At 34.7% G+C, this 25255-nt stretch overlaps 1 protein-coding gene across 2 annotated transcripts; it reads left to right on the top strand.

The window, feature by feature from the left end:
* The first annotated feature begins 1646 nt into the window (after window positions 1-1646).
* c4b (complement 4B (Chido blood group)) lies at window positions 1647-24450 on the top strand. 2 transcript variants are annotated; one of them, XM_058747344.1, is made up of 41 exons: window positions 1647-1812; window positions 2607-2793; window positions 3018-3189; window positions 5213-5283; window positions 5688-5776; window positions 5938-6020; window positions 6175-6262; window positions 6460-6580; window positions 6693-6822; window positions 6956-7068; window positions 7225-7386; window positions 7555-7722; window positions 7882-8067; window positions 8201-8359; window positions 8474-8606; window positions 8722-8787; window positions 9332-9541; window positions 9644-9755; window positions 10004-10074; window positions 10767-10906; window positions 11427-11657; window positions 11733-11784; window positions 11898-11987; window positions 12149-12355; window positions 12541-12616; window positions 12739-12931; window positions 13047-13148; window positions 13773-13935; window positions 14044-14258; window positions 14398-14556; window positions 14959-15018; window positions 15489-15579; window positions 15659-15830; window positions 15926-16016; window positions 16919-16993; window positions 17081-17183; window positions 20106-20195; window positions 20296-20388; window positions 20516-20599; window positions 20781-20913; window positions 22757-24450. In XM_058747344.1, the coding sequence occupies exons 1-41, from the start codon at window positions 1736-1738 to the stop codon at window positions 22896-22898; spliced, it is 5160 nt and encodes a 1719-aa protein (XP_058603327.1). In that variant the 5' UTR covers window positions 1647-1735; the 3' UTR covers window positions 22899-24450. The 2 variants fall into 2 exon arrangements, with proteins under 2 accessions (XP_058603327.1, XP_058603328.1); XM_058747345.1 differs by lacking the exons at window positions 1647-1812; window positions 2607-2793; window positions 3018-3189; window positions 5213-5283; window positions 5688-5776 and having other exon boundaries at window positions 5961-6020; window positions 6132-6262.
* The last annotated feature ends 805 nt before the right edge of the window (window positions 24451-25255 follow it).

Below are 25255 nucleotides of genomic sequence, written 5' to 3'. Positions count from 1 at the left end.
GGTTAACTATGCCTTTAAAAGGAAAAAAAGACATGATGCAGGGTATTGCCGTAACATCCTAAAGGAATTAGTGAAAGAGCATATTTGGGAACCAATCCTAAAATATCCTATTGGGATCAAATTAAATCCTTCTGGAAAAACTGAAATTTCACCAGAAGTTTTCTTGACTTTTAGAGTTCAGTTGGTTATTGTGTCAGTTTTAACAGAACCATCCTTGTATTGGAGTCATGTTTTGCAAATGGGTATTTCCATAAGGAATCCTGATGATAAATTATGAGAGAAATTTCAAGAATCACATTCTTGAAGGATTTTATTTTATTTGTGTTTATTTTTTTACTAAAAAAAAAAAAAAAACTGTATGAAAGATCTGTTATTTAACAATGAGAAACAGTTAAGTTAATTACATGGGGTGAGTTTCTCTAGAAATGGGGTAAGGACAGCTTGTGTAGAAGATTTAAAATAGAAGATCAAGAGAATATTGAAGAAATGCAAATTACCGGGTCAAAGCACAACAGGCCCACTGACCAGGCTAATCTCTGTTAGACACACACACACACACACACACAAGGGAGTGGGGGTGGTGGGGGGGAGGGGATTGGATCAAAATTTTGAAGTATAAAGACTGAAATACTCTTTTCTTGTAAAACATAGCTAGCACAATTGTAATATATACTAATACATTATTTTTTACAGTGTATGCCTAATTATATTTCTGTATATTTCCTGAAACTGAAATCTAGTAACAGTAGCATAGAAATGTACACTTTTTTGAAAAGAAAATAAAGTACAGACACTAATTTCTGCCAAGTTATATGTCTTCTATTATACTACTGAAAAAAAAGTCCTTTAATAATACTGAAAAATGTTAGATGATATGATAAAACAAAAGATATAAAGGTTACACTTTATTTTAAGGTGTCCATGTTACAGTGAAATTATACATTTAAGTACCGAGTAATATTAATTAACTACATGTACTTACTATATAATTAGGGTTTGGCTTAGGGTTAGTTGCATGTAATTATGCATAATTTATTGTTATTATAATAGTAAGTACATGTAATGTGTAACAAGGGCACCTTAAAATAAAGTGTTTCCAATATAAGATATTTAATCAATAATTTAGCATTTAATCAACATATTTCAACACTGTACTGCATGGGCTCCTCCCACATATTTGTGCAAGACCTGATGATCATGTTATTCAGCATAATTTGAAATAATTCCAAGAGTGTTTCAAAGGAGCAAGAACATCTGACCTTTTGTTCAAAGAAGTTGCAAAATGAGTGTGACACTCAGGTCATCATTTCTCAGCACCAAACTTTTCTTTGTTTGCATTAAAAAAAAAAGAAAGAAAGAAAATCCTAAACGTTTCTTTGGAAATAAACTGATTTTAATTTCTTGTAAATCACATGTTTTTTAAAGAATGTTTCAAATATGAAAGACCATGGGCCTAGATAATATTGACTGACTTTGTTCATTTTCAAAATGTACCACTAATCCAAACAGAATTGAGCCAAAGCACATCAAATCATTGATTTTTCCCATATTTGTATTTCTTTCAAATCACATGACTTTGGAGAAGGCCCTGGTTGTGCAATGACAGAAATCTGATAACCCCCATTAATCACCATAATAACATTCACTAAGTTGCTCTTGTGCAACATCTGCAGAGCTGAGAGACCAAAATCTGCTTGGAATCTTCTGCTGCTCACACAGGAATAACATACTCACCATGGAGGTGCGCAAGCATACTCTTCTCTATCTGCTGCTATGCATGTGTTCTGCTGTTCAGGGAGAGAACAGAAAGAGGCAAGTATTATATATACAATTATTATTATTATTTACTAGTATTAACTTACAGGAGTAGGAGTAGTTACAAATGATGAACAATTACAAACCACTAACCCTAAACAATTTGTAGTTAACCCTAACCTTAGCCCTACTGTAAGTATTTGTAATTAATGAATATTACTCAGTATGAATTTGTGTGATTGTTAACACTTTACAGTTAGGTCTAATCAGTTAATATTAGTTAATTCATTAACTAACAAAGAGCAATACATTTGTTATAGTCATCTTTGTTAATCTTTGTTAAATGCATAAAAATACAACTTTTCAGTGTTAGTTCCTTTGAGTTCAGGTCCATTAAATGGAATCAGACATTGAGTTTAATAATGTATTAGTAAGGTAAGGTAAGGTATTAGTAAGTTGAAATAAACATTAGCTAAGATTTAATAAATGCATTAGAAGTATTTTTCATTACTAGTTCATGTTAACTAATGTAGTTAACTACAAACCTCATTTTTAAAGTGTCCCTGTGTAATTACACTGTAACAATGTCACCTTAAAACAAACCCAAACCTGCATTCAGGTCTAGCTTCATTTAGCCTATACCATGAAATGAAAACATTTCATGATTTACATATTTTCTCTTTCATTATGGAGTTTTACTCAGAAAATGAACACATTACTGATGAGTAATGAGTTTTGAATGCTTTTCCCATGTTCATAAATCATTTTTTTTTTCAAAGAAACTGAATTGAGTTGAATTAAATTGTCTTGGTTTCTCTCTCTCTCTCTCTGTGTGTGTGTGTGTGTGTCAGATTCCTAATCACTGCTCCGAGTGTTTTTCATGTTGGTGTGAAAGAACCCGTATGGATTCAGGTGGGGGAGGCACTGTTTGGCAAACCCATATCCTGTAAGTTAGAAACAGAGATGCGTGTTCCCATGTCCGCACAGGAGACCAAAACAATCACCAAAAAGGGGCAGTTTGAAGCAATGAATCTTGAGGTAAACAAAATAAATGTCTAAATGAATGGATACATTTTCATGTAATTTGAGACCAAGACCAGAAGTTTATGTTGATGTAGTTGTAGGATGTAGTTATCTATAAATGCAGAAAATAATTAGTTAGAAATGTAGCTCTTGAAACACCATTTTTTAATCTATATTCATCCTGTCATTTAAATAAATTACAGTGTATGAGGATCATTTCTGTGTATTTCCTCTTCAAGATATTTAAAAATAAAGTTTCAGACCTGAAATCGATCAATGGAGAACCTCCCTATCTCAACCTGGCATGTGAAGTTGATGGTCAGAAACAGCAGACCCGTGTCCTGGTCTCCAAACACAGTGGCTACATCTTTATTCAGACGAATCAACCTATGTACAACCCCAAAAAAAGAGGTACAAATAACACTTTTAGTTTGCTGTACTAATGAGCCAACAGTAAGAAAACTAAACTGAAGCTATACAAAAATCCTGCCAAACATCAGCCCAAACATAAAAGAATTATATATCACAACCAACATGATCGTATCACAATGTGACATCTTCCAAACAAGTATGAAAAATAATGTGGATGACAGTTTGTATCCGCCTTATTATCAATGACACTTTTTGTACGAGACTTCTTCTTCATTTTTTTGAACCTGTATCATTTTGTTTAGTTTACCTTATAAAAGTACTTAAGATTTCCATTTGCACATATTGGTTGGGGAGAGTGGGGCACAGCCAAACACTCAATTTGTGTAAATCCAAGAAAATCCACAATCCATTTTATTTTTCATATGAACTTCGTATATGTGTAGCACAAATATGTGGTCTTGTTTCATTATTCACCCCAAAAGAATGGAAGTGAAATGTGACAACATGCCCTACAGACATGGGGCACATTTTAACATGTGAGAGGCATTTTTTACCATAATAATTTAATGGCTTAAAATGTTATCTAATTGAATCAACAAATATTCAAGACAAACTGAAATTTTGTCAATATACAATTCTTAACTTTTTCATATAAAATGGTGGCATTTTTAAATGAATAAAAATAAACTAATTTTGAGGTTTGACTTCTCTTTCAGTCTTTATTCACCTGTTTCTCCCAGTTTCTCAATAGAATTTGTAAACATTATATATGTAAATTACATCGCTAACTTCATGGAATAACATAGTTCTAATAGTAGGGTGCATTGTAACGAGTCCATTCAGCACACCATCACAAAGATCCCTCTCGCCTGAGTATTAACCACCTGCACCTGTCACCTCATAAGGTGTGGAAACGTTTAAACCATGTGCGTGACAACCACACTGTAAAAAAAAATCTGTAGTTTTTACAAAATAATTTTGGCAGCTGTGGTTGCCAGAATAATTTTGTAAAAAAATACAGAAAAACTGTAAACACATTTACGGCCAAAAACTGTAAATTTTACAGTATAAATCTGTAATTTACAAACAAGAAAATGTGAATGTAAACCAGTAAATTCAACAATGCACACTGCTATTAATATCTGTTTTGTACCTTTTACATACTGACAACCACCATAATAATGCAGGTGGTAAAAGAGAAAGCCACATGAAGAATCAAAGATCATCACAAGTAGCTTCGCCATAAGCGGAAGTATATACTAATATATAGAAGGTGCACAGAGTCATTCATGCAAACACAAAACACCATCGTGGTAACACACATGATACTTAAATAATGCAATAAACTTTCATTAAACAACAGAAGATAGAACAGATAACAGAACATATGTACATAACTGATAACAAAAACTATTAAAAAAACATGATTATTTAAACAAAATACTTTCAAATGTGGAGTGTCACGCAGGGAATTCTGGGAATATCAGTTTACAGTTTTAGACTGTAAATTATACATTTATTTGTTCTTTTTTTACTTCTAAAAACTGTACAATTAACAGCATTTTACTGTAAAATTACATGAAATGTCTGGTTAGATCTTTTACAGTTTTTCCCTGTATATAGTACGGGAACTTACTGTTAACCTATTAACAGTTTTTTTCCCGTAGGGTTTTTACAAAATTTTACAGTTAAAATTACAATTATTTTTTACAGTGCAGCCCAGCACTGCATTGTGCCCCATTAAAATTTATTGAGTCAATAACTCTCTACACAGACTTCAGTTCCAAACATATTTGGGTAGATGACACGTGTCCATGGATTTTTCTTTTCATCAAAATCAAGATATTATGGTATTTTTTTATATTACTGTTTAAGTGAAATGGCATCTTAGTTCCTTTAGATGGTGAAAGTTTCTAAATAACAGGTCCAACTCTTTTTCTAGTTGAAATGGCGCTGTGGCATGAATAATGAAAAAATTTCCATTCAGTCTATCACAAAAAAAATGAGTCACGTGCCAATGGTCCATTGTATTTTACAGTAACCTGGTTATCTGTGTTTCCAGTTTTTTTCAGGATCTTCACTCTGGACCACTCCATGCGACCAAAATCAGAGATAATTTATGTCTATATATATGTAAGTAAGAAAGTACGGTTACACTTTATTTTATGGTGTGCTTATTACAATATAATTGTACATTTAAGCACTGAGTAAAAATAATTAACAACATGTTACTTACTAGGGTTAGGGTTAGAGTTAGTGTTAAGCTTTGATTTGATTTCATGTAATTATGCATCGTTTACTGTTATTACTATAGTAAGTACATGTAGCATGTGTAACAAGAACACTGTAAAATAAAGTGTTACAGAAACTACTACTTTTATTTTGTTCCTATAATAAGCTTCCCCAAGATCATGAAATGAGCACATCATCAGAATTTTTATTTGTAAGATTACCTCATGTAATAGGATTCTGCAGCTTAAATTCTCGCTATCATTTATTGAGGGCTGACCTTAACTGACATTTATCTATATCTTCAGAATGCTGATGGGAACAAGATCATGAAATCGTCACGCATGGCTTTAGATGGCTTTCTGTCATTGGACTTCTACATCCCTGATATTTCAAAGTACATTAAATCTCATTTTCGAACAAGAGCTTGTGGTTTAAAAAAAGTGATGCTTATGGAAATAAATATGAGCATGCTGTTCACGTTTATTAAGATGACACCATTTTGAAGCTTTTCCATTCATATCAGCCCATATCAGTCTTTTAATTTAATCTCTCCAGACCTGGTGTGTGGAAGATTACAGCACACTACAAAGGTGATGAGAAAAATGCTGCAGTGCGTGAATTCAAGGTCCAGAAGTTTGGTAAGCGTAATTAAACAGTTAGATATGAACATTCACATGTTTTCTTGCTATTATAAATAGGTATAAACAAATTATAAATATCTATAAAAAGAAATATCTCTTTATTTACAGATATTGCATTGCATCTAACTCAAATACAATGCATTTTTGTCAGTTCTTCCCAGCTTTGGGGTTTCTATTCATTCAGAGACAGCTTTTCTTTTGATGAATGATGAGACATTTACATTCACCATTAAAGCCTCGTAAGTTCACATTCAGATCAAATAATGGTCTTAAAGGGATAGTTCACCCCAAAAGAAGAATTCTGACATTATTTACACTTATGCTATTCCAAACCTGTATTTTGAGGTGAACTATTCCTTTAAATGATTTAATATAAAATTACAAAATTTGAGACAGTAGACTGATTTTTTTTATTTATTTTTTAATCATTTGAAAGATACACATATGGCAAGACCATTGATGGTGGTTTCCACTGTCGGTTTGGCATGAAAAAGGACGAGTCAGAGAATAATGCTGGAGAAATCAAATTCATCAAGGGACTGGAGAAAACTGGATCTGTGAGTAGAAACCGTCACCTCTTTAATATCCAAGACGAATAAGTACACTAACAGATTACAATACTCATAGATCACATAATATTCTCTCATTGTGTCTTCCCCCCTTTTTTAGGTGAAAGAAGGCCATGCCGAGATTACAGTTAACATTTCAGACCTCAGTCAAAAACTGAACTCCACATTAGAAGAATTGGTAGCGACTCGGGCCCAATTCTATATTGCTGTCACAGTCACGGATATTTTAAGTAATCATATTTTAAAATCAAGTTCATTGAACTTTAAAGGTCAAAAATGCAACCAAGATTAGCTAGTCAAAATTTACATCATTTATTAGTTGATAAGTTACTTCTTGAGCTAAAATTACTGTGTGCCTCTCAGGTGGTGAAGTACAGGAATCAGAAGCTTTCCTTCCCATTGTTTTGAGCCGGTACAATGTGGATTTGTCTCAGACAAGATCGTTCTACACACCTAAATTCCCCTTTCAAGCGGTGGTAAAGACACCATTTGTTACAGTCAAATGTCTATTCTCAATACAATGAATCATAATGATACTGTCAGTCATAGAGTATAATGCTTGCAGTAATTTATAATCATAATTTTTGATGATTTTGTGCTACGATACTGTTGGTTTCTGTTTTTGACTATAGGTCACAGTTCGTCACCCAAATGGTTCCCCAGCTGAAGGTGTTCAAGTCAACATAAATGTCTCAAGCACCACAAAAAAGCCAGTAGTTATTAAAACTAATAAAGAGGGAGTTGCATTTCACATTTTCAACTTGGAAGGAACGCCACCTTCTGTTTCAGTGCAGGTTAATACATCCTAAGAATAAAGCTCTTTCAATACAAGGCCTGTTTTTTTCTGTGCACTTATTTTCTATTATATATTAAATTACAGCATGCAATGATTGTGTGGGCAATGTGAAACAGGTCCTGTGTTGTAAATATGCTGCGTATTTTTGACCTATTAATTTCAACAGGCAACAGTGGATGGTTTCATGTCAACAAAAGAAGTGCACCCAATGAAATCCTCAACAAACAACTTCCTGTATATTAGTATGACTAATAAAGTCCTGTCACCAGAAGAGTCTCTGGATGTTACATTTCATGTCAGTGGTAATCCAGAAGATGGACAAATATATTATATGGTAAGTAATGTATTAGAATTATAAAGTGAATTTCTATTACATCTGATAAAATATCTATGCCTTGTATACTAGTAATTTTTAAGCAATTTTTACTGGGGGGGGGGAGTTTTGTAGTAATGTTTTATAAACATGACATGATAAAAAATGTGTGTCTCTTAGATTCTCAGCAGAGGCATGCTGAGATCAGCAAGCTCTATTGCATCAGGTTCTACAGTAAAAATACTCATCCGTATCCGTCCAGAGATGACCCCGTCCTTCAGAGTGATCGCCTATTACTATGACACAAATGGTGCCATCATTGCAGACTCAGTATGGGTAGATGTAGAGGACAAGTGTGAGGGAAAGGTACACAGATGTCAAAAAACATTTGCATTGTTAAGCAGTTACACATTTTTTTGTAAGTTTACAATAAAATTATACAGTATAGTAAAAAAGCATGCCAAATGTTTACAGTTCTGCTGTCCCGTCTCCTATTTAGCTTGAGATAAAACTGCATGGCAATCAAGAATATCAACCAGATGATACCGCTGAGCTTGACATTGACGTAGGAGAGCAGAAGAATGCAAAAGTGGCCTTACTAGTTGTGGACAAAGCCATTTACGCCCTGGGTGCTCAAAACAAACTCACTCCAAAACAGGTGTGTTTTTCAGTCAAAAGCTTAGACCAAATAGACACATAAGAAAACATGGGTATTGAATCTTTTTGATATGCTCTTGAGTTCTTTTACAGTTTTTAATTTTCCTTTGTGAAGGTGTTCGCCTCCATGCAGTCTTATGATCTGGGGTGTTCGTATGGTGGTGGAGAGAACACAGCTGCTGTTTTTAATGATGCTGGCCTGACCTTCATCTCCCACTCAACCTCATTCCGTTCAATGATGAGAAAAGGTGCCAAATGATGCTCTATAAAGAATCAGACCGGTTTTACTGTGCTTATTGTCTACACATGAAAGAGTTGCTACAATATGAAAATAATATTTTTTTCAATTCATTGTGCATCTAGGTTTCAGCTGCGAGTCTGGTTTTAGACGCAACAAACGTTCTATTCAAGAAGAAATGGCTATAAAAGGTATGGTATTGTCAGTATGAATATTTGGTTTCACTTTATTTTGATGGTCCCTTTAACACATTGACTATAAGTAATGTTGCACCTACATTTCTACTGACTCTCATTAGAGTGTTAGTAGTGTATTAGTTGACTGGTAGGGTTAGGGTTTGATTAAGTTGACACGTTCTTGCAAAGTTACTTATAGTCAGTAGAATATGTGTTGGGAGACCAACACAATAAGGAGTTAGTAGATATGAAGCAGACAGTCTACTAATACTCGTATGAGAGTTTGTTGACATGTAGTTCCAACATTACTTAGTTTCAACAGAATGTTCAAAAGGGACCATCAAAATAAAGTGTTACCGAATATTTGTTTACCTTTTGTATCAATTTTCAAAGCTTATGTTTTGGTCATTCAAAGGTGCACTCAGTACTTTTGTATGTTATATTTGTCAATATGGAGGCATGTTGGACTTGAGAACTTACACCAGGGTTTGCCTTGGTTTTGCTCTTGAAGATGTCCAGTTACAGTCAAATTCTACTGTTCATCACTTTTCTCATGTAGAGGCTGCATTTAAGAAAACAGAACTGCAGAAATGCTGTCGTCATGGCTTCACCCTGATTCCTATGAAGTTTAGTTGCGAGGAACGAGCAAAACGAGTAAGCAAAACAGAAAGCAAAGACTGTGTGGAAGCCTTCCAAGAGTGCTGTGAGTTTGCAGCCAAGCTAAGAGACAAAAAGAGGAAAGAGGACCGGAGAACAGGGCATGGCAGAAGTGAGTAAAACATCTTAGCGAAAAGCTATCATGCACAAGTCAGTAATCAGTGCATTTGAAATCATCTTTTTTCCCACAAATGATTCTCCATTCTCCATCCAGCTGTTCATTCGAATGAAGTCGAGGAACTCTTTGAATTTGATATACAAGCAATTCGCCAATATTTCCCTCCCAGCTTTGAGTTTAAGCAGATTGATGTGAAAGAAAAAGTTAGGTGAGTAAGTTGTCTCTCTCTATAATTATATAGTAGGAACATATACTGTAAATATTTATGTGCATAAGATATTAAAGTCTAAGTGAAAATGTGCATACACTTTTAATATAATAATTTTGTAAATACAATTTAAATATAATTTTACAATAAAATACACATACAGATGTTACAATATAAAAGGTTTCCATTGGATTTCCACTGAAACAGTGTTAAGAAAATGGTCTAATTGCACAAGGTGTTTCTTCCAGGCACAAAATCCATTTACAGCACTCTATCACAACATGGGAGATCCAGGCTCTCAGCTTCTCTCCGTCCCATGGTAATTTCCCTCTCACTGCTATCAAATTCAATTTCAATCCACCAAAGTACTAAACTTTTAACTTTTTTTTTTGTTATCAACTTTTTTTTTTTCATTTTCACACACAACATCATAACATAATATTCATTCAAAACAAACAAAACAACAGACATATAATCAGAGAGAGGGAGGGGGAAAAAAACAAACAAGTCATTCCTTTTTATAATTGAGTATGTTAAAGAAAAAACCTGCCAAGCATCAATAGTAGAGGGCATGGCCCCATTAATTCGCGCTGTTGTACATTCACAAGTCACTATTTTCAGGAGGCTATGGATCCAATATGTTTTTCCACACATGTGCGGTGTAAACCTGTTCTGTATTACTGTCTTCTTCGTAGCCATAAAACCAGCAAACAACATTCTCTTTTGTATTAAGCTTATACAGAGACCAGAATCATCATTAAGAAGACACAAACTTGGGTTAGCAAAGCAATTAGTTTGTAGTAAGGAGGATAAAACCAGGTTTACATGTGTCCATAGATTAATGACGATAGGACACTCCCAAAACAAATGAAGAAAAGTACCTGATGATGCAGTATTACATATATGGCCGTTAAAATTTGGTTGTAGTTTCATTTTGAATCTTTTGTAAGGAGTTATTAAACATTTTACTTTTGATCTTTTACTTTTTAATGATCTTTTTATTGTTTGCAGGTTTCTGTGTGGCGGATCCACTTGACCTTACTGTTTTTAAGTCATTGTTTATTTCCTTGAGGCTTCCCTATTCAGTCAAACGCTTTGAACAACTCTCTATAGTTGCTGTGATTTTTAATTACGGCAAGATGCAAAGGAAGGTTTGTTTGATTTCTTTTATCTATTTTTTTGTTTCCCAGAAGTTTTTTAATCATACCACTTTAGCAATAATAACTGCTATATGCATTTACTATAGATACCTTTTCTAATGCGTGATATTATATTTTTTATTTATATTAAATTAAAAAGAAAAAAATCAATCAATTAACTTTTATTAACAACTTTTAACAACTAAAAAGTTGTTACCTCAAGTAATATATTTCTACCTGCCCATTAAAAAATGTGTTCAATGGTGTAGTCATGATCTATTAAATAAAACCAGTCAATTTAAATCAATCTTTACATTTTATGTTACATTATACAAGAGGTTCTCAACTCTAGCACCTGGGGTCCACTTTCCTGCATAGTTTAGCTCCAACCTTAATCAAACACACCTGAACAAGCTAATACAGGTCTACAGGGTTTTCTAGAAAGTTTAGGAGTCCCTGCATTATGCAGTGTAATACAGTAGATTAATGATTACTGAGATTAATATATCTTCTTCATTACATTCATGGTCAGCTCATTGTGGAAATGAAACAAGTGGATGGTCTTTGTTCACCGGGATCAGCATCTTCCTCTTCTGCTGTCCGAATCAGTCTGGAGCCACAGTCATCTGAAACTGTGACTTTCCCTGCTGTTCCCATGAAAATAGGTGAAATCCCTATCATTATTGAACTTTATGAAGTTGAAGAAGATGAAGAAGAAGAAAACATGAGAGTGGATGCCATTCAAAAGATGCTCTTGGTCAAGGTAAGGGGAATCGGAAATTAGGCTCTGTTTGTTTTTTGTTTTTTCCAGTGGTTCTAATATCTCTTTATGTCTCAGAATGAAGGAATGGAAATGAGAGAAGAGATGACTTATTTTATTAATATGGATGGTAAGACTGTTCACTGTTGTTTGACTTTCACATTATGTGGTTTATTAAATCTCTAACAAAGTTTGTGGCACAGTAACCTCACCATTCATAAAAACCTGAACTCTGCTCATTAGGTAGAAGTGGCCAACGCTTGTTTATCAATGGATTTTTCCCAAACAACACAGTTCCTGAAACAGATGTCAACCTGTTTGTCAAACTAGAAGGTCAGCAACATGTCTAAAGTTGTTGAGAATGCTTTCAGAGTCTTCATTACTGATAATCCTTATTTAAATGCATTTATTGGTCGAGGTCATGCCTAATAATTTTCATGGTAATATGCTCTTAGAGTTGTTTTTTATTTGTGTATTTGTTTGTATGTATGCAGAAGAAGAATTTGCCCATTCCTCTGCTGTTCCGTTACTCTCATCATCCAAAGTGGAAAATCTGATTCGGGCTCCTAAAGGCTGTGGAGAGCAGACTATGATCTTTATGTCTCCTACTGCCTTATCAATCCGCTATCTAGACAAAAGTCAGCACTGGCTGAAACTGGAACCAGGATCCAGAGACAAAGCACTGGGTTTCATTGAGCAAGGTTTAGTGCATCTGCATGCCACATAAGAGATTTAAACACACAAACCAGGCAATGCAATAGACTTTAGTCAGAGAATCACAGCGAGGCTGTGAGGGATATGGTCTATGATTTACCACAGCAATTCATTGTGTCAGGCTATACTCTGCTCTGACTCACAATTTATGACTTATATTTTATTCTGGCAGCTTATGAACGGATTTTAATGTTCAAAAAGCCTGATGGATCCTATGGAGCTTGGCTAAACTATCCCACAAGTACCTGGTAAATTTGATGTGGCAAAAATGTTTTGTGCTGCACTTACTACATCTGGTTAACAAAATCAGATGTTTAGATTTTGAACCCCAAACTATTTAAAGTATTAGATGGCTTCTCACTTCTCATAGGTTGACTGCACTGGTGGTGAAAGTGTTGTCTCTTGTGGCTGAACGACAGATAGAAACTCTTGAACAGCAAGGAACAACAGAGAAGATCATTTCGCAGGAGGACATCCGCGACGCAGTCACATATCTGATTAAAACACAGAGCTCCGATGGGTCCTTCACCGATGCAAATCCAGTCATTCACAGAGAAATGCAGGTCTGAATACATTGTCAAACACTTAATAAAACAACATGTCAAACATTGCAAAATAGTATAAACAGGAATTGCATTCCTAAAATAAATGTGCTGATATCCAGTGATTCTGTTGTAGGGAGGTATTGGAGGAGCTGAGCAAGATGCCTCTTTAACAGCTTTCATCACGATAGCTCTTAAACGCTCCCTCCCTTTCTTGGATAAAGAAGAAGAAGATGTGGTAAGAAGAAGTGTTTGCATCAGTTACACTGGCTTTTAAAAAGTATTTGGACATTTAAGCCACACTTTACAAAGCCAATAAAGGGACATGGTGATGGAAAAATAGGAAATGATAGGAAAACTGATATTTTAATGCTTTTGTTTTCCCCAAGAAAATTTGCATTGACTCATTAAAAAGCATTTAAAAGGTATTCATCATTAGTTTTGCATTCTCTCGCAAAATGCTAAACTTTAAGCTAATAAGTTCATTCTGAGACAAGTTTTATCATAAAATGTTTGCAGATGCCACACATTGCAAAGTGTGGTTTAAGCGTTCACTTTACTTTCAGGCACTACTGAAAGTATACAATGTTTTAACCCTCATAATACATTCATAATGCATTTCGGTAAAAACAAATAAAGCTAAAAATAAACGCTTTTTCCTTTTTTTCTCAGATATTTATAGTTATTTTTAAAGAGATATAATCATTAAAAATGTTACACTTTATGTATGGTATGTACGGAGTACCATTATGTGTCAAAAATACTTTCTGTAAAATTCTGTACGTTTTATTAGTGTCAAAGATGAGGCAAAGATGGCATTATGTGTGTTAATAAATAAATACTGTCTTTTAATGTTCATTAGAAGAAAAGCATCTCTCGTGCCACCGACTTCCTCCTTAAGCGGGTGAATGATCTTGAAAGACCTTATGCATTGGCCATTACGGCATACTGTTTGTCTGTCTGCCTCACTGACCGAACTCAATCACTGTCTGCATGGGGGAAACTCAGAAGTCTTGCAAAAACAGGTATCATACCACAAGTGTTGGAAACTTTAAATATGTACTGTATATTATTATTATTATTATTATTATCTGTGATTTCTTTCCTCTTACCTGCTCAACTGACCCAATTAGCGGGAGAGTGTCTTGTTTGGCAAGATGATGAAAATTTGCGACTGCTAAAGGAGGCTAAAACTTACCGTGTACCCACTGGAGTGGCGTTAACAGTAGAGACCACCGCATACGCTCTCCTGACTGCACTAGCACATAATGACTTACCTACAGCACATTCTGCTGCCTGCTTCTTGTCTTCACAAGAGAACTATGATGGAGGTTTCAAATCAACACAGGTGGGTCTAATGAGACTGAATGAATTTTTTCAGAGCACTGTATGTATTTTACTCTAATTCTGAAAAATACAAATTTAAATAGAAATTATAAAATGCTAATTATAAATCCTAACACTACACTGTTTAAACACACTTTTAGGACACTATCATGGCTTTGGAAGCCCTATCAGAGTATGCACTGAGTATACCTGAAGCCCCCTTCACTGCAATCAATGCACAGTTCACTGTTCAAGGGAGATCAGAGATGGAAAAGCTGATTTTGGACAAAAATGAAAATAAAGTGGAAAAAGAATTAAAGGTAATCAGTCTGTTGAATGAATGTCACAAATGTATGATTTATATATATATATATATATATATATATCACATTCACATTTATGAATCTAGGTTCAAAAAGGTAGTTGAATTACTGGGACAGTGACACAAAACACTGACATAAATCTAACAAAATGACTAAAAAGAACAAGTATCCATGGCAAACACAGATACACACACCTACTATACATTAACATGGGGGGCTAGAGAGAGAGAGAGAGAGAGAGGTGGGGACACTGAGGAGCTACTGTAATTTGGCCTGTTGTCCTCCAGGTGTCACTGTAAGTTTACACATTCTTAACAACATTGTTTCATTATGACTTAGTTATATTAGTTTCCACATATTTTCTCCTTCTGATCTGTTTATCATCTTTTGTCTTTTCAGAGACTAGTAGGAAATGAAATAGATGTAAACCTTTCCGGAGAAGGAAAAGTTAAATTGAAAGTAAGAAGTTTAACAAACATTTCCATAGTGTGTATATATGGGGTCAGTAGGCTTTTTAAAAAAAATGCATTACATTGATCAAAAACACTGATAATGTTTGAAAAGATTTCTTGAGCACCAAATCAGCATATTAGAATGATTTCTGAAGGATCCTGTGACAAGACTGGAGTAATGATGCTAAAAATTCAGTTTTGCCATCACAGGAATAAATGGCTTTAACTATACTCATAGAAAAACAGTTGTTTTAAATTGTGATAATATTTTATAGTATTACTGTTTTTACTGTATTTTTCATTTTAAAAATGCAGCCTTGGTGAGCATATAAGGCACTTTGTTCAAAAACATTCAAATCTTACAATCTTACTGACTCCAAGTTTTGTACACACAAATTGGGTTTCCATGTTTTATGGTGACATTCCATATACATGTTCTATTTATATGATGGGGATTATTTTCTTTTGTTACTGTAGGTGGCAAAGGCTTATTATGCTCTTAAGGAAGACTCCAACTGCGCTGACTTGTCAATAAAAGTGACTGTAGAGGGAAAAGTGGAATACACACGTGAGTTATGAACTATCCAAACCAAAATAGTCAAGGTGAAATAACTGTGCAATTATTCTTAAAAAAATATATTTTCAAGGTGATGTACAAGAAAATTACAATTACTATGAGGACTATGAACAAGATGAAGAGAGGAAGGAGGAGGAAGATCTCCCCCGGTCAGCAATCGAGTGGTTTGATGCTCGCAGCAGACAAAAAAGAGACACTACGCAAAACACACAAGATGAAATAGTCTATGAAGTGTGCGTCAGGTAAGAAAGTGTAGGCTACTTCTAACAAACATCCGTAATCTTAATCATAATCTGCTGTTTTGGAGGTTATCGGGATCATCTGTCTTCTCTCACAGTCACACACAGGGAAGGAACCTCTCTGGAATGGCCATTGCTGACATCACTTTACTTAGCGGCTTTGATGCAATCAGTACAGATCTAGAAAAGGTCTGCCATAAACTTATCCAATGATTTAAAAAAAGATATATATTTTTTTAATATTATAATAGTATTATATCAAATGTGTAATCCTAGTCTTTATCCTCTGTTTTAAAGGGATAGTTCACCCAAAAATGAAAATTCTGTCATGAATTACTCACCCTCATGTCGTTCCAAACCTGTAAGACATTCGCTCATCTTCTGAACACAAATTAAGATATTTTTTATGAAATCCGAGAGCTTTCTGACCCTCCATAGACAGTTCAAGGCCCAGAACAGTAGTAAGGACATCGTTAAAATAGTCCATGTGACATCAGTAGTTCAAATGTAATTTTACAAAGCTACGAGAATACTTTTGAAATGATGTCATTCAACAATTCTTCATTTCCGTGTCATTCCCCGCCGCCATTCACAAGAGTACATGTGCGTGTGGTGCAGCTGACGCAGGAGCTGGCGTCCTGACATGAACCCCGATGCGCTGCAGCTTGTTTTCAATCAGAGGAATGCACACGCATGTGTCATGATACTCTAGTCTAGTGAATGGCAGTGGAGAATGACACAGAAGAGAAGAAATTGTTGAATGAACTTGTTATTTTTGCTTTGCACACAAAAAAAGTAATCTCATAGCTTCATAATATTAGGGTTGAACCACTGATGTCACAATGTCCTTACTACATTTCTGTGCTTTGACCGTGGTAGTACCCTTGCTGTCTTTGGAGGGACAGAAAGTTCTCGAATTTCATCAAAAATATCTTAATTTGTGTTCTGAAGATGAACGAAGGTCTTACTGGTTTGGAACGACATGAGGGTGAGTAATTAATGACAGAATTTCATTTTTGGGGGAACTATCCCTTTATTATCTATTTTATCTTTGCTTTACTCCATTGTTTCTCTAACATTCTCTCCAACAGCTAAAAGATCTTGTGGACAGGTATATTTCTCACTATGAGCTCACACGAGGAAGAGTGCTGTTGTACTTCAATGAGGTGAAATGAGCACAAACACACAATCAAAGTTCATCATAACTAACTTACTTACAAAGTAGTTGAAGATGTCTCTCCGTCACCCCTCAGATAGATGAAGATGAGGCCTGTATAGCATTCGGAGCCAAGCAAAGTATGGCCATTGGTTTAGTTCAACCAGCTCCTGCTACCTTTTATGATTACTACGAACCAGGCAAGCTATTCCTTAATTTCTTTTTGTATGAGAAAATGTATTTTACAGGATCATAACAAATGAATATGTTAATGACATGTCACGTTTGATATATATAAATATTTTTTAATAAATGGTAAATAAAAGGGACTTAAAGGGATAGTTCACCCAGAAATGAAAATTCTGTCATTAATTACTCACCCTCATGTCGTTCCAAACCTGTAAGACCTTCGTTCATCTTTGGAACAGAAATTCAAATATTTTTGATGAATTCCGAGAGCTCTCTGACCCTCCTAACACGATCAAGGCTCAGAAACGTAGCAAGGAGATTGTTAAAATAATCCATGTGACATAAGTGGTTCAACCGTAATTTTACGAAGCTACGAGAATAATTTTTGTGCGCAAAGAAAACAAAAATAGCGACTTTATTCAAGAATTTGTCTCCTCCGCATCACTCTGTAGCGCCTTTTTGGAGAGTATCACATACATAAACAACGTATGCTGTTCTGTGTCAACAACACCATACGCAGATATGCTGTTTACATTGTTTGTGCTTTGATCTGAACGTAAACAACTTATCCGCATACACAGAGGCGTCATGCCCATTAAAACTAAGGGGCACGTGCCCCCTCAGATTTTTGAGCCAAGTGGATTTTGAATGCAGCTTCCAAAAGACAAAAAAAAATATATATATTTTTATATATATATATATATATATATATATATATATATATATTTGATGCAATCAGACCAGTGTCATTTGAACGTTCAGTGAGTCACATCACTAGCTGATAAATTCAAATTGAGTTCGCTGGCTGGTGCTGAGCCAAAGACAAAGGCATTTTGACAGTGCTGCGCATAATAATCAATCACACTCGATTCTGTTGAGCTTATGAATGCAATGACCAATCAGAGGCATTCAGATGAGTCATCTCTGAAATGCCGGTGTTTTCTTTACTCGCTAGCTGTAAAGTGCAGATGTAAGAATGTAAGATATTCATTTCACAGTATAAACAGCTTCAGTGATTATAATGGGAGTTTTTGAGAGTGCTTGAACTCTGGCTAGACAATGAAAATGTTCTTTGATAATGTAAATGTTCTTTGCTTCTGTACAATGTGTTATATAAAGTGTTATAATTAGTTGCCTAACTTAATTTTTTTTATTAAATTCACATTAAATATAAAGTCAGTTGTAGCCTATTAAAAATATTTTATGGCATGAAACCCATATCTGGTACTTAAGTAAAAACACGGGTTTTTATGCATAGCTAAGGCTATTACACTATTAGCCTACTTTGCCCATCGCCCATTAGGCCTATAGATCAACTATAATCTATAAAAGTGCAAAATGCATTTACTTATACATATTTGAGAATCGAGATATGTCATGATCAGTGATGGGGGTAACGCATTACAAGTAACGCGAGTTACGTAATAATATTACTTTTTTCAAGTAACTAGTAAAGTAACGCATTACTTTTTATTTTACAAGAAAATATCTGAGTTACTTTTTTCCTTTTTACTGACTGACAGTGTGCTGTGTGAACATTATGTTACTGTTCTAGACTAAATGTGATTGTGCATTAATTCATCCCACTCGCAAAAAAACAGATTTAGTTTTCATCAAAATGAATTAAAACAGTGAAATGCAAACTCAGAATATGACGCAAACCTGCAATAATTAAATATGTTAAACAACACGACTGTATCTAATCCCATTTTATTGACCAATGCCTTTGCTGCTGACCTTTGATGATCCAGTTCAACCATACTAATAAGCAAAAATGACTTTAGATAAACTAACAATTGTGCTTCATTGTTTTTATTTTATTGCTGGAGAGTGTTGAACCTTCTTCTCCTGTGTTCTACTGTACAGACGTGAATTTACTTTTCCTTCAGCCTGAGGTTTATTCATTACACTTTTTGGTGTGAAAGGGCTTTTATTTTTGCTATAAATAGAACTTCTTGTATTAAAAACAATCAAGCCCTGCTCATATTTAAAAAGTAACGCGAAAGTAACGCAAAAGTAACGTAACGCATTACTTTCCATAAAAAGTAACTAAGTAACATAATTAGTTACTTTTTTAGGGAGTAACACATTATTGTAATGCATTACTTTTAAAAGTAACTTTCCCCAACACTGGTCATGATATAGTTAACACGTTTGGAAGTATTTCGAATAAAAATAAAAAAATTAATATTTTAATTAAACATAAGCCTATATCCGATCTACAGTTCTATCATGGCTGCTGTGTCAGACAAGATCCCCCCACAACCCCCTGCTTCACTCGTGCCCCCTCAAAAATATTGAGTGCATGATGCCCCTGCGCGTACATACGTTACATACATTGTTTATGTATGTGATACTCTCCAAAATGGCGCTATAGGGTGATGCAAAGGAGACGAATTGTTGAATAAAGTCATTATTTTTGTTTTCTTTGCTACGTTTCTGAGCCTTGATCGTGTAATGATCCTTGCTGTCTATGGGAGGGTCAGAGAGCTCTAGAAATGCATCAAAAATATCTTAATTTGTGTTCCGAAGATGAACGAAGGTCTTACAGGTTTGGAACAACATGAGGGTGAGTAATTAATGACAGAATTTCCATTTTTGGGTGAACTATCACTTTAATATAAAAAAGCCAAGGTGATAAAACTGTCCTGATATAATAATGATAAAAAATAAACAGTTGCACATGTATTTTTCTGTCACATATGATATGGTGCGTGTGCAAAAAGAATATAGCTTATATGTACTTGAGTTATTTTAAACATCAGTACATTGAAACCTTTCTTGAAATTGTTATAAAACTTTTGAAAACAATATGAATACAAAGAGTACAGAGTTTCTAAGAACTAAAAAGAAAAAAACACGTTTTAAACTTGTTTCCTTTATCGTGGATGCTCTTGAGTTGTCATTGATACCAATACCCTTAATTTTCACAGACAGGAGATGTTCAGTGCTGTACAGCGCCCCCAAGAGGAGCAAGGCGGTTTCTGTCCTGTGCGCAGATGATGTGTGTCAATGTGCAGAAAGTAGGTTGTCAGTAAATCATTTATCATTCAAACAAACAAACAAACACTATATAAGAAAAGTTTTACACATCATAAAATATAATAATGTCTGTTTCATCAGGAGGTTGTTTCACAGAGAAGAAAACAATTGACATGAAAATCACCAAAAAGGAAAGATTTGAATATGCTTGTTTCCACACCAACATTGACTATGGTTTGTAAATCCATATTTATACAAACACTAACAAACCCTAAGAGGGTAAAATATTTTCAAAAAAATATTAAGAAATTGTGGCTGAGGCAGATCTTACCTTTTATTATTCATTTTATTTTTCTGACAGCATTTGAAGTCATTGTGGATTCAGTTACTGAAGAGAGCAATTTTATGTTGTATTCAGCAACTGTGACCGTGGTCCTCCGATATTGTAAGTGATCCTTTTTTCCTGAACGTTATATATAGTGTCACATGCATTGTAGTAATTATGATCAATACAGATGACGGCATGAGCATCTAAAAAATTAATTTTAGATAAAGAGGACACTGCTGAGTTTATTAATCTACTAGATATGCTCATATAAATGAAGAGTTTAACCTCTGACCCTCAGTGGGAGACGTGAGCGTGAGCGCAGACAGTACACGGGTGTTTGCCAAGAGAAAGCACTGCAAGGTTGAGCTAAAAGAGGGCAAGACCTATCTCATCATGGGCAATGATGGCCCCACCAAAGACTCAACTGGAAAGTAAGTACATTTACATGTATTCATTTAACAGTCAATGTATGTCCTATTGAAATGGGATGTTTGAGTGAAAATTTTATTTTAAATATAGGCTGTATTCCTGTCAGAAACTATGATTTGCTACTTGCTAGTTGCAGAATAGTACAGAATAATATTTGATAGTATTATTGTTTTACTGAGATTTCTATAAAGAAGAAAATCATGAGATTAATCAATTATTTTATTGTATTGACAGTCCTACATTTTACAGAAAGACAACATACAAAGAACAACAACAATAATACCAATAATAATAATAAAATCTGCACAGAATTTTTGAATAAAAAAAAAAAAATTGTCCTCGCCTATGTATATCTTTTATGTTATTGGGGATTTGTGGGCTCTATTTCATGTGTATCAGGCATGATAATTGTGAAAAGTGCTGTACTAACACTTTGAATTCATTTGAATTGTTTCTGCTCTGGTTTACACACTACCATTCAAGTGGTTGGGGTCAGTAAGATTTTATATATATATATAATATTTTATCCAGCAAAGATGCATTCAGTTGATCAAAAATTGCAGTAAATACATTTATAGTGTTAAAAAAGATAAATAAATGTGACCCGTGCTGGGAAAATTAGTTGGAATGTGCACGGGCTAATTTTGAGCCAAAAAAACAAAAAAGTAAAAAATGTCTAAATTTCAGGTTTCCACAAAAATTTGTTCATCAAGTCCTCATCTAGCAATCCCAATGCTCCAAATAGTAATTAAACATATAAAATGATCTTTATTTGTATGTTTTCTAAGAGGAGTACTTTTTTCTTGCGCTGCCGCTGACTGACATATGAATCACGCACATAAAGGCCGCTTCCGCTAGCGAGCGATCCCCATAAATATACACATACTGTATACACAGAATTACAGTATTTAAGTAGGCCATTCACGCAAACATAATTTGTTATGTCTTAAGTGAACGTTTGGGGAACTGTTGGGGGAAAAAACATCTGATGTGTCACATTATATTTAGATCCGTACAGTACAGGACTTATTATATAGTTCATCTGTCTCATTAATATTAATAAACAATAAAAGAAAAAGATAGCTGCTCTTGATTGAACTGCTTTCTTTTGTAGTTTTAATAATCAATTTATTTGTTTTGAACACACTGAAGTGATTTTTACATTTGATTATTTGTTTTTGCTTCTGTTTAGATGTAAAATGAAAAAAAGTAATGTACTATTTGTTTCTTATTTGTTCTATTGTTGTTGTTGTTTTTGCATCTATTCTTATTTTCAATCACAAAGATCAAATAAAAATGGCTATATTGTGATTATTAATATAGTCATTAATATTAAGAAAGGAAGTGGAGGAAATGATGCGATGTTGCTAGGTGATTTTGCTTTGGAACCTTCAGAAAACGTTAACTTGATTTTTCTTCTAAAAGTTACTTTGCTGACTTCGTCAACTTCAAACAGCTGTAGCTTGGTCATTTTTCGCCCAATTCCAACAAATCAAATATCATCTTGAAAGTATTTTAATGGAGAATTGAGGATTTTTTTTTCTTTTTATTTGCTCGATGTGACTCATTTTGCCAGCACAGTTCACAAATGCTGTTCTTTTGGGAGTGGAAATGTATAATCGTTTGCACAAATATATTAAGTAGCACAACCAAGTCAGCATATTAGAATGATTTCAGAAGGTTATCATGTGACTGAAGACCAGTGTAATGACTGCTGAAAATTCATAATTCCCATGACAGAAATAAATTACATTAGAAGATATATTAAAATAGTATGATAGTATGATGTTAATATTTGACAATAGATGACCTGAAGCTAATAGACATGAACTCTTTCCCTCTCAGCATGCAGTACCTGTTGGATTCAAAAACATGGGTTGAGGAGAAGCTGTCGCCCTCAACATGCAGAGCATCAGTCAACAAGAGCTTCTGCAAGGAACTGAAAGATTTTGTGAAAGAGTACCAAGTTAATGGATGCAACATGTAGGGGAATTTAATTACTCATCATCTCACTGCAGCAGAAAAGGAATCTACATTTATACTGAATTGTAAAATTGCTTTTCTTTTTATACTACCGATTATGGGAACCTTTAGTCTGTCTTAAAATATATAAAAACATGCTTATAAAACATTTTAGAGTCAGTATCTATGAAACAATCACAATAACAACCATCATTTTCAAAGCTAAATCTTTTTTTTCTTTCAAGAGACACTATGTGTTTAAGAGACAGCTCAGCAGATTAACAGTGACCACACACAGATAAATCAACACACATCAATATAGGTTTACAAAAACACACACTTTTGATGCCTCTTTCACATCCTCTCACTGAGTTTCATGCCACTCCAGTCTTTGAGACTTGGTTCGTTATAGTGGGGTGATTCAGCTTCCCAGCATAGGTGTATTTATTTTTTTGAAGACTCATTTCACTTGGCAGTTGAGAGTGTGAGAGGGGCTTCTGTGCTCACAGTAAACTCGGTAACATCTGCAGGCAAGCGGCAGATGGGGGCGAGTACGTGTACAACAGCGCGCACACTCCGCTGAAGAGGAGGCTGAAAGGGCAGTGCGTCACAGAATCCATATAGAGCGGCTAAAAACTCAACTGAACCGTGGGTAGTATCGCCCACTCAGCGTGAAAAATTAGACACTTCACTCAGAAGGCACCAAAATGAGCAGATAACACTGTGCCGAGATAGCAAGGGATGCATGGAGAAATGAGGGTCGTGATAGATAGATAGACTGACTGAGATAAGATGAGAATTGGACCCCTTAATTTAGGGTCTAGAATCGATGATCAAAGACTTGGACTCTCTAATTACATTTGCATAATTATCAGGCAAATGCAAACACGTTTGTTTCTTTAATCTAAAGAACTTGAGCAAATGCTAAAAGTATTTGATACAATAAAATTGTGTTACTCCCTTGGATTATTCAATCTGTTTAAATTGATAAAGGCATCTGCTAAATGATTCAATATAAATATAGCACCACCCCAAAATAAGTCCTAATAATATGTGTGTATGATATACATTTGCCAAGATGCAGCTGACACCGTAGATCACATGAAAATGGCAACATGACAGATTTAGTAGTCAAAGTACACACGTTCATAGTATAGAACATACTTTTTTACATAAGCACCAATAGTTTCCATTTTCTGAATTAATGACTCTTAAGAGCCGGTTATTTTAATAAACTGGCCAAAACACTAAAGAATCCATCAGTATAACAAATCTCTTGTTGAATTTTGCAACTGAACTAACATCTGACTTGCCTATTGATTTTAGTATGACGAGTGCATTTAAAGATACTTAGTAAATTGTATTTTAATTAATAAACATTCAAAAATGATGCAATCCTATGTACATGTGGTGTTAATGATGTTCTGACTGATTTTATCTCAAATTCAAATGGGATTCACACTAATGGACTTTTATGCACTTACATTTTGTCTTGCAATCATAACATCACAATCAATGTCACAAAAATAATCATTTCAATAGAAGTCTAATAAAATCTCCAGTGGAAGTCAAGAAGATGCGTGTGTCTGTCTTATGTTTATTAGTGCATGGCATGCTAGATCCTTGTTTATTATGGTAGTAAAGCTTCTTTGAATCTTCTGGAGGAGGGAGGACATAAAGAGGTGCAAGCACTGAGAGTAGAGGGGGAGAGGAACAGACCCAGGCTTTATGCTTTCATATTATTCTAATCTCTGAGAGTCGGTCCAACATAAGCAACACGGTGGGATTGGCCATCACTTCAATCGGGCTCAGGTCAATGCTCTCCTTGTTTGCGCTGTCACCATTAAACTTCTCGTTACGTTCGAATCAGTAAAGCCTGAACAAATATGCAGACTCAGAAATGCACATATTTTCATTTGGAAAAAGGTCAAATGCTGTATTTAAGCTTCTGCATCACTTAACATCACCTTTATTTACTTGTTATGCATATTTAGAATTTTTGAATGTTCCCAGCATGGCCTTGCCAGCTTTCATGTTGGTGCAGCCCAAAATATATTAAATACCTCAAATCAAATCAGTCAGTAAGGTCTGATTTTTAAGTCCATGCTGGAAATCCAACTTAAAGGGGTGGTTGATTGCGATTTAAATTTTTTAACGTTAGTTAGTGTGTAATGTTGCTGTTTGAGCATAAACAATATCTGCAAAGTTACGAAGCTGAAAGTTCAGTGCAAACGGAAATATCGTCTTTTAAAATTCTGGCAGTTTAATGCCTACAAAAACTGCTGGTAGGGACTACAACGAGCTACTTCCCGGGTTCGTGACGTCACAAACCCAGATAAACCCTGCCCCCGGGAACATGCAGCAAAGGGGGTGAGGCCATGC

The sequence above is a fragment of the Onychostoma macrolepis genome, chromosome 16 (assembly GCF_012432095.1).
Source record: "Onychostoma macrolepis isolate SWU-2019 chromosome 16, ASM1243209v1, whole genome shotgun sequence".
NCBI classification, from domain to species: domain Eukaryota; kingdom Metazoa; phylum Chordata; class Actinopteri; order Cypriniformes; family Cyprinidae; genus Onychostoma; species Onychostoma macrolepis.
This window is presented reverse-complemented; position numbering and strand designations above follow the sequence as displayed.

Excerpts from the sequence above, each read along its gene's own strand:
- c4b (XM_058747344.1), top strand. The coding sequence starts at position 1,736 with ATGGAGGTGCGCAAGCATACTCTTCTCTATCTGCTGCTATGCATGTGT. Across the intron at positions 7,387-7,554 it reads CACCTTCTGTTTCAGTGCAG|GCAACAGTGGATGGTTTCAT; the intron begins GTTAATACATCC and ends TAATTTCAACAG. Across the intron at positions 15,019-15,488 it reads AAGGAAAAGTTAAATTGAAA|GTGGCAAAGGCTTATTATGC; the intron begins GTAAGAAGTTTA and ends TTGTTACTGTAG.